The sequence below is a fragment of the Micromesistius poutassou genome, assembly GCF_964030765.1.
Source record: "Micromesistius poutassou genome assembly, contig: SCAFFOLD_5210, whole genome shotgun sequence".
Classification (NCBI taxonomy): Eukaryota; Metazoa; Chordata; class Actinopteri; order Gadiformes; family Gadidae; genus Micromesistius; species Micromesistius poutassou.
The window spans coordinates 1-14899 of NW_028178935.1; the positions used below are offsets into that span (position 1 = coordinate 1).

General features: G+C 46.0%; 1 protein-coding gene across 1 annotated transcript; it reads left to right on the plus strand.

Annotated features, from left to right (window-relative positions):
* Positions 1-101: 101 nt before the first annotated feature.
* LOC311373256 (soluble guanylate cyclase 88E-like) lies at positions 102-13113 on the plus strand (the record flags this gene model as incomplete). Its single annotated transcript, XM_084490056.1, has 13 exons — positions 102-193; positions 1117-1374; positions 2207-2351; positions 2827-2952; positions 3464-3584; positions 3976-4105; positions 4744-4890; positions 5255-5401; positions 7710-7866; positions 9769-9878; positions 10419-10508; positions 12166-12284; positions 12744-13113. Coding segments are annotated over 13 exons (2012 nt in total), but the record flags the coding sequence as incomplete, so codon positions are not given.
* Between the last annotated feature and the right edge of the window lie 1786 nt (positions 13114-14899).

Consider the following 14899-nt stretch of genomic DNA (forward strand, 5'->3'; position numbering starts at 1 on the left):
CATTAACTACATCACCCATAATCCTTCACTAGAGACCCTATGCTATCCTTCACCAGTTAATTACTGATGTGCCCCCCCCCCGCCCACCCCTGCCCCTACAGGCCAGCTCTCTCAGGTGGGCCGGCAGTTCTACAACACAGACATCGAGGTAGAGATCCTTTCCAAGGAGGAGACGGAGAAGATGACATACGTGGTACGTGCGTATGGAGCGTGTGTCCCGTAGGTCAAGAGGTCCAGGCAGCTCGCAGCCGGGCTCTCAGCTGAGCCGTCTCCTTGACCCAGTTTACGTCTCCATCAAGGCTGTAATATCCAGACCGCCTCCCCGGCCGAGCGTTTGTTTAGACTCGGAGCGCCAAGTGTTTATTGCACAGAGATAAGTGTTTGTTAGGATGGGGCTGTGGGTCTGGGACGCAGTGCGCAGCTGAGCGAGGTGGAGATGGAAGCATAATCCATGGGCCGGGCGCTCAGCTGTAAGACCGCCGCCATGTTGTCGGCTGTCATTGCCAGCACTCTCAGCAGCAATGTATTCAACCTCTGCCCCCCCCGCGATTAGATGTCAGCCGTAGTCGCCATAGAGACGGTACATGGAGAAAGTTGCTGGTTTGATTCCGGCGGTGGTATGAAACCAGACATCTCTGTCATTAAGTGCCATTAAGAGACGAGGAGAATAATTGTATCAGTTTTTAATGGGTCTCCTCAAATGCTCTTCAATAATAATGCAATTATTTCTCTCCAAACAACAACACACTTTATTTTAGCCTACAAGAGAAATGTCAATACGAAAAATGTCAACAACAAAAATGTCATTGTCTCTGAAGAATGAATATAAAATGAGAAAACCCACAAGTAAAAGTGAATTGCTTTGATATTTCAAAAGATATCATGGCTATATATAACGCCCACTAACAAACAAACAACTCACGTAGTGACTTTGAAGAAGAAAAAATATGTATAATATATAATAGGTATTTTATGAATTGTGTCTTGTTGGAATCAACATTTTTATGAACACCGCCAGAAACGAGAGAATCAAACAAAAGGGCCAGGTCTATAAACATGAGCTTGAACCCAAACAAAGAGAACCATGGCAGCCCATGTTCTTTGGTTTCCGTCCAGGTGTACAAGATGAACTTCGACAACGCCGCCTTCAAGCACCGCATGCCCCAGCAGAAGACGGCGCCGGGCTACGAGAAGCTGCCCATGAAGCGCGGCATCTTCTTTGACATGTTCCCTTTCAGCGTCATCTTCCGCCGCGACATGACCATGTACCGCATCGGGGACGGCCTCAAGGAGGTCTTCTCCGACCTCCAGGGCAAGAAGGTCAACGAGGAGTTCACCCTGGTCCGGCCCATGCTGGAGTTCAGCTGGGACAACGTGAGTCCTGGTGGGAGGGGGCTGGGACCTCTCCGTCTGATGGCTGGTCGATACACTCACCTGATCTTACTGACTGGCTTACTAACTGGCTTGCTGACTGACAGAATGATAGACTGGCAGGCTGACTTACCTGCATTTACCGTCTGACTTACTAACTGACTTACTGACTGACAGAATGAGAATGAGAATGCAGAATGAGATACTGGCTGGCAGGGGGCTGACTGACTGACCATATTGACTCACTGACTATGGCCGGATAAGGGTCGTCAGACTAGCCCTAATACTATGTCTGCATGCTTACCTATTGACTCATGAATTACCTAATTTCCTGTAATCTAATCTTACTCTTACTTAATACTTACTTATCTTCTTATACCTTAAGACAATATTTACAGTTTGTGTACTGTCTATGTGCCAGAGACTGTAAAAAATATAATCATCCATTAGTTTACACATTACGGTTATGGGTGTAGATTTTTCTTCTAAGTAGCATCGCCATTTTCTGAGATTTTTGAGACGGCAGCAGAAACAATCCATATTTTGCACATTTAGGGTGGGACTTGAATGACCAAAACTGACTTGAATGACCAAAACTCAAAACATGCAATCCGTAATAGTGGTTAAAGGAAAGAAAAGTGTCAACCAGGACCACACAAAATACATTTTATTGAGATTAACTAGCCACTGAGAACCTAACCATAGTATTACCAGACTCCACCTGAAGGCCGCCAGAGGAACCACATGCTAGTGGTTTTATGCATGAGACTCACAAACATGGCTGCTGGTGGTGTTTGATCATCATGATAGGAACACGGTGGTCTGTTCCCCCCAGATCTACTTCCATCTGAACAACGTGTTTGAGCTCATGTCCAAGGCGGTGGTGGAGAGCAAGCAGAAGGTCAACATCCCCAAGCTCAGCAAGGAGGAGCCAGAGGAGAAGGAGGAGAATGAAAAGGCCAAGAGAGAGGAGGAGCGAGGTGACCATAAAACAAAAGCATTATGCCTTGAATTTGTTCTTTAGAATCTGAAATAAGGAGTCACTATTAACAGTCCTAAAAGAGCACCCTGTTTAAGTGTTTATGGTTATAGATCCAGACATTCCACTCAATATCATCTAGGTTATTTGAGTCTGAAATGCACCACAAGAAACATTTACTTCCTGAATGACCACCATCCATCAACCTTTCATTCCATCCATCCACCTCTCATCCATCCACCCACCCATCACCCATCCATCCAACACACATCTGACTACCACCCATCCACCACCCACCCATCACCCATCCATCCAACACACATCTACCACCCATCCATCCACCCACCCATCCACCACCCATCCATCCATCCATCACCTACCCATCACCCACCCACCCACCCATCCATCCATCCATCCATCCGTCCACACCCCACCCCTCCCCATCACATGGGTGTGTTCCTCCTCCCCTCTACCAGACACCATGTCAGTGGAGGAGATGAAGGGGAGCGACCAGGAGTACAGCAGTGCTCTGACCCAGTACAACAGCTCTGCCAACCCCGGGGGAGAGGACATCGAACTGCTTGCCTTCCAGACAGTCACTGGTCAGCATCCGTTTATTGCTCAGTCAAACTTCTGCTCTGTCTTTGGCAGATAGACAGGTATGGTGTGAGGGGGGAAATTGAGGTGTTTCGGGGATTTGGGCTTTGGGCTTAGATGAAATACTGTTAGCATTCAGGCAGTGTTCGATCTAGTCTTCACACTTCTCTTCCCACTCAGGTGTGCGACAAAAACTTTGTATGTACAGAAAGTACAAGACGAGTGACAGTGACAAAGAGCTGTCCTGGGTCCATTCTCAACACGTCACATAGTGCTCTGATTGGAAATAACTCTCTCTCTCTCACTCTCTCCATACCTTCAACCAACATTTTGTGGGGAAACAAATCTCATTGGCTCATCCTACAGAATACTGATGAGGATGAAGTCATATTTCTGAAGTTCAATCCTCAGGTCATGGATTGTTCAGGGCTGATATACCTCATCCCTGTGGTTCTCTATCTCTCTCTCTCTCTCTCTCGCTCTCTCTCCCCCTCCCTCCCTCTTTCCGCCCCTCAGGGAAGTGCAGCGAGACCATCTTCGAGGACCTGCGCGAGCCCCCGAAGAAGCCCCTCCACCTGAAGGGCCAGATGAAGTACGTCCCCCAGTGGGACTCCCTCATCTTCCTGGGAACGCCCATGTAAGGTCACCACCACGCCTCCCCTCCCTGGACCCTGTCAGGGTCAGGGCTCAGGGTCCCGTCACACATCACATCCCAGAACTAGGGCATAAGCAGCACTGATACAGAATCTGTGGTTTCCACAGCGCTGTTGGTAGATTTTGTCTTTTTTTTTTTTACAGTTTATTTCATTTTCATGCTGTCAGTCAGTTTGCAGAGTCTGCGCCTCTTTTGTCAAACCCTGCTATTACCTTTTTGAATCCACACCTCGCCTCCACCGTCTGGGAATTACAGGAGTCAACGTGACATTTCAAGAAATGATCTAGCGGCGTTCCTTTTTACATGTTCGTGAACACGGATCCCTCCTGGCCCCGCTACAATGCCTGTCTCCTGGCCGGGGTTCTTCCTCTAGTATCGAGACGGTGGAGGACATGATCAAGATGGGGGTGTACGTCAACGACCTGAACCTCCACGACTCCAGCAGGGAGCTGATCCTGGCCGGCACCCAGCAGTCAGCCGAGCTACAGCTGGCCCTGGATCAGGTGGAGCTACACCACAAACCCCCACCCACCACCATGCTCGTCTCTGTTATTCACCTCTCCTGTCAAGAGGCAAAAAGTTCTGGGTTCGATCCCCTATGGCCACAGCCTAACCTGTGGGCATTCTTGAGCAAGCTGCCCTAACCCATACCTGCTCATTTATAACCTGTATTTGAATTCACTGCAAGTCACTTTTGATAAAAGCCGGAGCTAAGTGGCCTAGATTCTGGGAAGATACCTACCCCCTGCTGGGAAAAAAAAAAACATTCTGTGTTTCCCGAGTGGCTGTTCAACAGTTCAAGGCACTAAGAGGCCATTTTGCATTTCATATTTTCTGTATAATGTATTAAATATGATCTATGCTGTTGTGTGGGCGCCACCAGAGACCACACATAACCAAGGCAGGTAACACAGTGTATGCAATATGAAAACGGGGTTGTTACACATGGAAGTTAAAGTTAAATTAAATAAAAGTTGCCTCTAAACATGAGCCCTTAACTTCACAAACACAGGTATCCTTCTGTTCACCTAGTGTGCACGGGATATTAACGCACTAACAAGCACGGATTAGATTCCACGTGGACGTATTTTGTGGCGCCCGGCGGCCCTAATGCGTTTCCCCCGCTCGTCTCCCACTCCAGGAGCAACAGAAGTACGCCCAGCTGCAAGAGATCATCAAGAAGCTGGACGAGGAGAAGAAGAGGGGCGACTCCTTACTGTACGCTATGATCCCCAAAGCCGTGGCCGACCGACTGAGGAAGGGCATCACGGCGCTGGAGACCTGCCAGGTACAGCCAGACAAGAGGCCATAGGACTGATGGAAAGCCTTCCCTCCAAAGCACACATAGAGCCATTCAGCAGACAAGAGGGTGTGGGGGCAGCTGTATGTTACGCTGACTCGCGCAGTAAAGGTTAATGTATGGATGTTCTGATATTCCTCAGGTAAAAGCAGAACACAACATGAAGTGTTGCCTTTGCATGGATTTGTGTAGTCTACACGGCCACGGCCCTCAACATTTATGTTTATATGTGTCCTACGAACGTATTTGCGGAATGTCATTTAAATGTAAAATACGACACACAGAGTTACATCATACACTATTCAGATTGCCGTTGTGATACATTCCCGTGTCCGTCTGTCCTGTGTTCCAGGTGTTCCCAGACGTCACCATCCTGTTCAGCGATGTGGTGAAGTTCAATGAGATCTGCATCCATATCACGCCGATGCAGGTGGTGGACATGCTGAACGAAATCTACATCGTGTTCGACACGCTCAGCGAGAAGCACAACGTGTACAAGGTCAGCTTCCGTCTGTCTGTCTGTCTCTATCTATCTAGCTTCCCACCGGTCCTATCTATCTCTCTCTCTCTCCCTCTCCCTCTCCCTCTCTCTCTCTCTTTCTTTCTTGCTATCGTCTAATCAGTCTATCTCTCCATCTACCGACAGACCAATCCATCTATCTATCCATCTGCTCGTCTTCCTGCCTTGCCACCTGCCTGCTTGCCTGCTGTCTTTCTGTCTGTCTATGTGTCTGTCTGCCTGCCCACCTATCTGCCTGCCTATCTGTCTGGCTGTGGTGAGATTAAAGTAGAGGAGCTCCTGAAGTCTGCAACTGCAAGAAGAGAGAATTGGTTCCTTTGAGGGCGAACCATTGAGTTAAAACAATGCAGAGTATAGCTGCACTCACCGTTGTGTTCCGCTGAGAGAACTTGTTTCATGTATTATGTATGCCTTCCCCGCGCTTTTCTCCTCTTTGCCTTCTTTATTTAGTTTAAAAAAGACAAATTGTTTTAAAACAGAGGCCCTGTGTGCACCCACCTCCAGGGACGGCGTGGAGAGGGAGGGGAAATCTTTCACATAAATTAGATTAAATTAGATTGAATTTTGAACGCACCTCGGGGGAAATACAATACACAAGCGACTTGGGAAATCTATGAAATATGCGTGAACTTTTGGTGAGCCCTGATCATTGCATTGTAATGAGTGTCAAATGTGACAGTCATCTCTCAGAGGCAACGTGTGAACTTATATAGAAACACAGGGTTACAATAGAGGGAATTAGAGAGGAGAGGCTGGCAGCCCATCACTACCGTGAAGCCGTCTCTTCGTATTGTGAATCAGGACAGGTAATGAATACTCTGGAGTAGTTGCCAACACAGAGGGGTTTCTGCTACAGTCAAATAAGTAAGATAAGTGACTTGGAAGCGCCTGGGTGTTTAATCTTCCCAGTAATGGAATCTTCTACCACTGTGGTGTTGGAAGAAGATAGGATATGCAATGGAACAGATTTTGGCAAATGGGAAATGCTTCATATTCAAGTTAACAGTCCCTGATTCTGCAATGTTCAGTGAAATCCTGGTGTTATGCGTCAAAACACAGCACAAGAATGACTCTTTTCATGTGTCAGATGAACAGACTATCCCGCCGTCCTGATATCTTTCTTTATCTTCTCACCTACTCTTTCATATCATTTTACTGAAAGGTACAATATGTAACATTGACACTGAGCGGATACTGCGGTCCAAAGTCACAATATTGGAGAGCGCTGTCTCTGCCCGCCACCTCCTCCACAGACCAAAGTTCAAGCGGGTTGCCAGGTTGAGAACACTGAAAGAACATGAGAGCAGCCGAGAACAACATAATATTTTGAAACAATTAAAATGATTCTATTGTTGACAATCGACGACGAGCCCTACACTGTAAATGTATCAGCTTATTTATATGTTTGCAATGCATTTGTTGTTTGCAAATGATAAACCAGCTCAAGTGGCATCCGTCTGGAGATCCTTCTGGCCTCTCCGATGTGTCCATCTTTCAACACCAAGACGTACTCATGTTTAAGCACGGCTCTGGTCATGGATCTCTTTTGAAGGGTTACTAGGTTACTAGACCAGTACAAACTAAGTTGATCCAGTTTGTTTTCTTGCTTCCATGGCTGCAGCACGCTGTGTTTGTGTGGCTGTTGGTTTCATATTTGGCCGCCCAGGTAACTCAGAGAATAGTGAATAATAACACACAGGCCAAAGGAAAAACAACGTTGTTTTTTTTAAAGTATGTTTCCTTATATCATGACGTATCATGGTCATTTTACTTTATGATCTAGCTGACGGGTGGCTTTATGATCTCGTAGAGTACATTTGTGATGCACCTTTAAAGGTGCTGTAAGGTAAGATTCAAGAGCTATTAATCCAGTGTAATTTGTTAGAAATGGCACAGCCACCCGTTAGCTATCAGGTGAAAGAGCTCTGTGAGAATATCAGTTTCAAGTTGATTGTGCCAGTCTCTGTAGAGCCGATTTAGTTTTTTGACATATAACATAGGAAGGATGGTTTTTTTGGTTGTTCAGTCTCAAAATCTTGCTCTCTCCACTCTTTTCTACGTTGCTTTGAGCTACCAATATAGCAGGCAGCTGATCAGGCACCTTTTGACCCTAGTGTTGCCCTTTACAAGTCTAAGAGATGAAGAGTAGTGTTGTACAATGTGAAGCCTGAGAAGCAGGATGAGACGGTAACTGTTTGCTCTCTTGTGCTTGTTGCCTCCCATGTCTTAATCCAATGTAACCTTGACACAAAGAATAACCCATGGCGGTGTTGGTGGTGCGGGGCAGGTGGAGACCATCCGCGATGCCTACATGGTGGTGGCGGGGGTGCCCAACAAGACCACCTTCCACGCCCACCACATCTGCGACATGGCCCTGGACATGCTGAGCTCCATCGACCACCTCAAGGATCCCTCCACGGGGGACAACATACAGATTCGAGTCGGTGAGGGGCCAAATGCCACGCTTGGGGCCGCTAGGCAGGAATGTTTCATCAAACGTGGCTTTTGTTGAAACGTGGAAAGTTTATGGGAAAACAAAACTATCACATATGATATGAGATGAGGGAGAATTGCAGCCAGTTTGCTAGAGGTAGCTAAGTTTGTCTATATATATATATATATATATATATATATATATTTGGATTTGCCATTGTGGAGAAGCTTTTATCTCAAGTGTTTTTCATTTCTGTGAGTGAATACATTTCTTACCATGGGTGACCCCCTTGGGAATCTACCGCAACAAATCCTGTCTAGCTCGAATACAGAGTAGAGCAGAATAAAAGGCATGCACTCACAATATTGTAGACGCTTTGAATATAATCGTCCTCAAAATGGCATGTATATAAAATCAGCCAAATGGCATTTATATCTATCTAACCTCTGCAGTGATAATGCCACGCTATAGCGGTTGAGCTAGAAGGAAGAAGGCCAGCAGCTCTAAGTACAGTTGGTATTTGGAGCTGGTGCGAATGTAACCCGTCAGTCATAAAGTTATTCCATACCCCAGTGATGCATGCTCACAGGGAGGCGGCACTGGGACTCAGTGTGAGGAGGATCCGTTCGGTCCGATGCTTGGTATGGTGTGGGGCTACCCTGGGATTTAGGAGGGCTGAGGAGACGATTGAGATTCTAACCAGACTCGAACCTCTGCTCTCTGCCAAGGATTTAACCAAGGAGGGAAGGTGTCCTGACAGCCCCGTTATTAAACTGGGATTTGAGTATACTATATATAAATATAGTATACTATATACGTATAGATAAACGTTCTTTATCTTTCTTACTCAAACACTTCAGGTTCAATCAATGTCTTTTGCCCTTCCCCATTCCAAGGTCAACGATGTAATTCAATTTTTTTATCAGTGTTTTAAATAATCTCTGTTCTAAAATAGATATAGATATATTGTGTCCTCACTAACCATGACACTTGACAAATGGAAATGATGGCGGGTTGTTTTTTCTTTCCTGTGAGACAGTTCCATGTTGAAATAGGTCTCATGTTCACTGAAGCCTGTCAAGCAGTGCTAATAGTGGATGACTCAGCCATGACTTATCTTTTTTAAATTAAAGAATACTTTTCCAACCAATAAAGGCCTGAAATAAACAAATTAGAGCACAGAGTACAAAGTGGATACAGCCGAGTTCCGCTCAAAAAACTTGTTGAACAAACCCTTACCGGAACACGTCCGGGAGCGTTGTCATGTGTGACAAAGCTGTGTCCCACTTCCTGAGCATTCCTTCTTCCTGGTGTTCCGAGCCATGTACTCCTCACTAGCGTAGTTGTGATGTTACAAATATGGGGATATGAGTCTGTTAAGGTTACTGGTATTTCCTTGTTGAGGTATCATTTTAATTTCAATAAAAACACAATATGTAGTTACATGTAGTCATTTGGCAGATCTCTTTTTGTATCCAAAGCAACTAACAATTAGGCTTGGAATGTAGCAAAGGATACAGTTAATATTGGAGGAACGACAATAAGAAAATCAACACCAGCAACCACTGGACAGTGGAGAGTAGCTATAGGAACCAGGGGCTACGTCGTGTAACCCAGGGGTGTTTGTATCCCAGGGTGTGTGAGCATCTTCTGGGGGGTACAGGTAAGGATTTAGATTAGCTTTGTTATACCTCCCAACAAGGGCCTACATGAGGCAAAACAGGTCGGGAAACATGGAAATATATATCATTTGGATGATATATATTTCCAATACCACAAGTGTATGGATTTCTTATCAGCGGAGGGGGGGCGGGGGGGCTCTGTGGGAAGATCACACCCTCAATCTGATGACAGCGTTAATGTCAGGGTAAGGGAGCTCAACCAACAGCCCTCCGTATGGTTATCCCCCCAGGGGTCCACACGGGCATGGTGGTGGCCGGCGTGGTGGGGCTGAAGATGCCTCGCTACTGTCTGTTCGGAGACACGGTCAACACCGCCTCCAGGATGGAGAGCAATGGAGTAGTGAGTATCAGCCAATCACATTCAATCAAACCCGAGGAGAACCTAGTACGAGCCAATCAGATCGGAACAAAACCGGGTTCCCGGCGGGCTCAATGAGCTGGATAATAGACTTCTTATTTCTTGGGGTTGATGAGCCTGAGCAATTTCTGGAGATGAACAAACGATTGCAGTTTAATACAACACCACTTCCTGTGGTTGATTTCGGCTAAACATTAAATAAAAACACATTTTTTAGGTTGACTTACACAGTCATTTCACTCACAACAAAATATGCCCCAAAAAAACATTCTTTATTAGTTATTATAATACATCCAAGTTAACTTCCTGTAGAGCTGACACCAGCAGGCTTTATATCGAAACTAATAATAATATCATGATATGAGTCAGCATTTAACGTAACAGACCATGGCAGACAGCTGGCGAGCTCCTTCCGAGATTCATTCTTCCTCATACTGAAACCCAAACTGACAACACTTTCAACACAATTATCCAAACCAATATTGAACCATTTTTTTTCTCCACCCGACTGTGTCCACACAGGGTATGCAGATCCACATCAGCCAGACCACCAAAGACCACCTGGAACACGAGCCCTACATCATCGAGGAGAGGGGCAAGATATTTGTAAAGGTAGAGGCACAGAGTCACGGTGTGGAGGACGGTCTAAAGAGACTGCAGTACCCCCTCGGTAAACATCCATCATCTAGATGTTCTTTCACATCAAGATGGCTGGTTACACTAGAAAGATCTCAGATCATTTTTTTCAGCCCATTTTCAGCCCCCCCTCCCACCCATGCATCAATACACGTCATGATTGATGCGTTTAATGTGCAGTCCTGTCAGCCTCTTAATAAGAACATTTGAAGCGTTGAAATTCAATTTGAGTTCACGCGATTTCTGAAAAAAGGATGCGTGTTAGATGATCAATGACATGAAAATAATGACTTATGATAGAAACGTTTGAAGAAACTCACTGACGGACTGATGGGCAACTTTTGACTTTTAAAGAGTAATTTGTACTTTCCCCTCAACACGGTTATTTATTCAGCAAACGTGTTGAACAGTGAATATTGAATGTATCCACATCGTTGATAGTAATAATAATCCATGGTGTTTATATCGCTTGGATAAAATAAGACTTTCTTAATCTCAAATGAGGTCAACGAACCACTGAGCTGCCGGCAGCTTGAGGGAAAGCCAGCGTCGAGACAGAGAGACACTATTCTACAACAAGTGTGTTGTAATAATTATCCAGGCCCTCAAGGCTCTTCACATAGACAGCGTGGGGGATATGACACCTCATCCAATGTGTAGCACCCACCTGGGTGATGCTCACCACACACTGTGATGGGTGTCACAGCGGAGAGATGAGGCATGAAACCGTCCAATCAGAGACCCAGGGGGATAGGTTGGTTGCCATGTTGGCCCAGGAGCACACAACCAGTTGGGACTTGGGCCAGGACACCGGGGTTAGCACCCCTACTCTTACATCAAGGACCATGGGATCTTTAGTGAGCACAGTGAGTCAGGACCCGGGTTTAATGTCTCCCCCGAAAGAAGGAAACATTGATGACCGCTCTATGCTATTGAAGGTCACTCACAGAAACAGTTGCAAGTGCATAGAAGATAAGGCTGCAGGATTTCTGAAATAAAAAACAAGGACACTTATAGTTTGGCGCTCCATATATCAACTAAATATCTAATGTAACTATTTATGAAATAAAGAAGGGAACATATTTACATTTGCATTTACCGATTTCACGGTAAATGGAGTAGCCTACTGAAGTGTTCATGTGTTTATTGCTTTGGAAAACCAGCTAAAAACAAACCCACGTAGGCTACTTGAAAAGTGAATTGTTCCAGATTGCATTGATAGCATATTGTTTACGATCAGTCATGCCTGCTAAGGTACAAAGTCAATTGATCTGTGTAGCGAGGTCTACATTGGAAAAAGCAGATTTGATAAACACAAGCCTAATTACAAAATGCCTCATAATTAATATTGTTTAGCAAGCTAGAACCGTTGCCATTTCAAAATGAATTAATATATATTTAAAAAAATCGATAAATTTTTTAAACAGGGACATTTTCAGACAGCTGCAGCCAGGGCCAGGCTACCTGAAACGGGGACTTTACCCGGTAAAACGTGGCCGTCTGGTCACCCTAATAGAAACACTTGTGTGAACATTTTCAAAACGACAGCATGGTTTACATATGCATAACATGCAGGGAAATGCACTAGCACGCCAACGGGTCTTCTTAAGGCTCATCCGCTGCGTCTTTGCAGGGTAAAGGCTACATGAAGACCTACTGGCTGAAGGGGAAGGAGGACCTGTCATTCAAGACCCCGGCTGAGCTGCGCTACAGCAGCGAGCAGAGGGACTCGGAGGACCGCAGCTCCAAGGGGTGAGCGGTCCGCCGGCTGCCATCTGTATTCAGCTCACAGCGGAGGGTCTAGACGGGAGAGCAGCTGCCTCTGGAGGGTCTCTGTTATAATATGTCTGTGTTATTAAACTAGCGTCCGTGGCCCAAAGGTGAAGTATATGCTTTTTTGTGTTGAATGTAGGAAATGGTGGAGGTTTCAAAGGTGGTGGATCTTTGTGTGTGTGTGTGTGTGTGTGTGTGTGTGTGTGTGCGCGCTTGCTTGCGTGTGAGCATAAAGAAAAGAGACAATAAGAAGGTCAAAGAAACAGAAACAGACAGTGATTGAGAGACAGGGTGTAAACAGACAAGTTGGCCGCCACAGTCATAGCGCCGACGTCAACAGAGCTACCATCTCTAACTCAAGTGCTTTCTGTGAACCATTTGTGACATGTGCCCACACTGCACCCCCCCCCCCCCCCCACCCCCACCGTCCCCCCACAGCTCCACCTTCACCGACATCAAGCGCTCCACCTCCAACCTACACATCCGCACGGAGGAGCAGGCGGAGGGCAAGCCCACGCCCAGCGACCTGCCGCTGGACTCCATGCACCCACCCGAGGGCGCCGGCGAGCACCCCGCCCTCTCCGAGGAGCTGCCGGAGCGGGAAAAGGCCAAAAAGACTAAGATCAGCAAGATGAGCCGGCTGGAGGTTCCCCCGGCCAATCCCGTGCCGGAGCTGGCCGTCCCCGACGAGGTGCCGGAGACTCCGGCGGGCCCCCTGCTCAACAACAAGAGGTACAGCTTCAGGCAGCAGTACGTCAAGCTGCCCTCCAGCCTGCCCATGCGCAGCTCCTCCTGCTCCCTGCTGTGAGGGGACGTCGTCGGCACACACACACACACACACACACACACACACAACTACACACACACACACAGACACAGACACAGACACACGCACACACACACGCGCATGCGGGAAGGGTTCAGGGTCGTCCCGTTGATTGAAGAAAATCATGGATACAAGATATTGTAAGATATAGTAAATAAGACATGTAATGACAATGTTTGGAGGTTACCCATTGCCCGCCACACAACACAATGGCACGTCGCATCTAAGGCAACCATTCATGAAGGGCCGCTGTTTTACCCAGCCAGGTCTGATGTGGATTAGCCAATAAAAGCCATTTCACAATATAGCCATTAGTGACATCACTGGTGGGGGAGTGTCTACCCAGATGTACAGCATGACACCTGGCCAACAGGTGGACCGGACCAACTGGTAGAATGATCTCACCTGGTGGTAAAGCAGGGGCCCATTTGAAAAGTGTAAAGGAACTCTTTCAGCACAAATTCAAATACTATGAGATGTATGAAGACGTGTTTGGACTAAGAGATCCAGCCAGCAGATAAATTTTAGCCCCATGGTTACGTCCCAGGCCGACTTTATGATGTTGAATATGAAATGCGCCACTAACCGTGGTGTAATACGATAAGCTTCCGAGAAGCTTAACCTTCTCGGACGTGGACACCCAACATCCACCACTGCCCAGACAGAGCTCCACACATCCGTACACACCATAGCATTATACTATAGGTGTTCGAAACGAGGACGAGGACGAGGCCATCAACATCAAACGCTGGCCAGGCGGAGTTCCACAAGTCCCCACACACCTCACCAGCTGTGTCCTTTCACCGTGATGTTAAAGGGCCTTTTCTGAGGCATGAAAAGAACGCAACTTGATTTTGGAGTAGAGTAGAGCGTTCACAACCTGGTTGGCAGGGACTGGCAAAAACATAGGATTTTATACCTGTTTTCTCTATATGACAATTTTAGCAACAATGACCAAAAGACAAAGATCACTATGATGAGGTTCACATCAGAGATATAAGCACTTTTAAAACAAAAAACGATTTTTGGTTCACTACCCCTTTAAAGTTAAGCAGACATGTTGGGCTGGGCGGGGTCAGGTGGTATTAACAGAGTGTCTATCCAATCAACACACTTCTATCTCATTCTTGAAATGCTCATACAAAGTTTTGATGTGTAAATGGAGGTACTCAAATAACTCCAATAACTTTGTAGTTATTGTATGTATGTATTAACAAAGAGACCTGACGAAGATATTGAGCATTAAGATGATACCTTTTTGTATTGTTCATGTTAATAAGCCATTTATAACACAGATAATAATACTGGTTATATTTGCAAGTATGTGGAATCATAAAAGGAGGAAGAATTGCTTGAATATCCTGGATGTTATCATTATTTTTGTGTAATTTATTTTGTGTCCAGCCAATTTTTGGGGTGCTTCATTTACACGGGTTCAAGTTTATATCATTGAATTGTATTTGATTGTGTGAATTAGGCTAATAGTACCTTTGATTTCACTATTTATGTTCACAGTCTTCATCCTTTCCGTTCCGTTCTCTGATTTCCATTTGTGAAATGTCTATCTGTCTGCTCTGTCTCACTGTCTGTTAGTCTTTCATTTATATAAAAACGGATGAACAGCCAACATTGCGTCGTCTCTTCATTTCTATCCACTTTACTTTGGTTTACCGCTGGTAGGGACAGATGCCAGGGGGGTCCCCTCCATGTCCTGCTATGTGTGGTCTTGCAAATCCGGAAAATCTTATTGCAAACAGGTTTGTTCAGC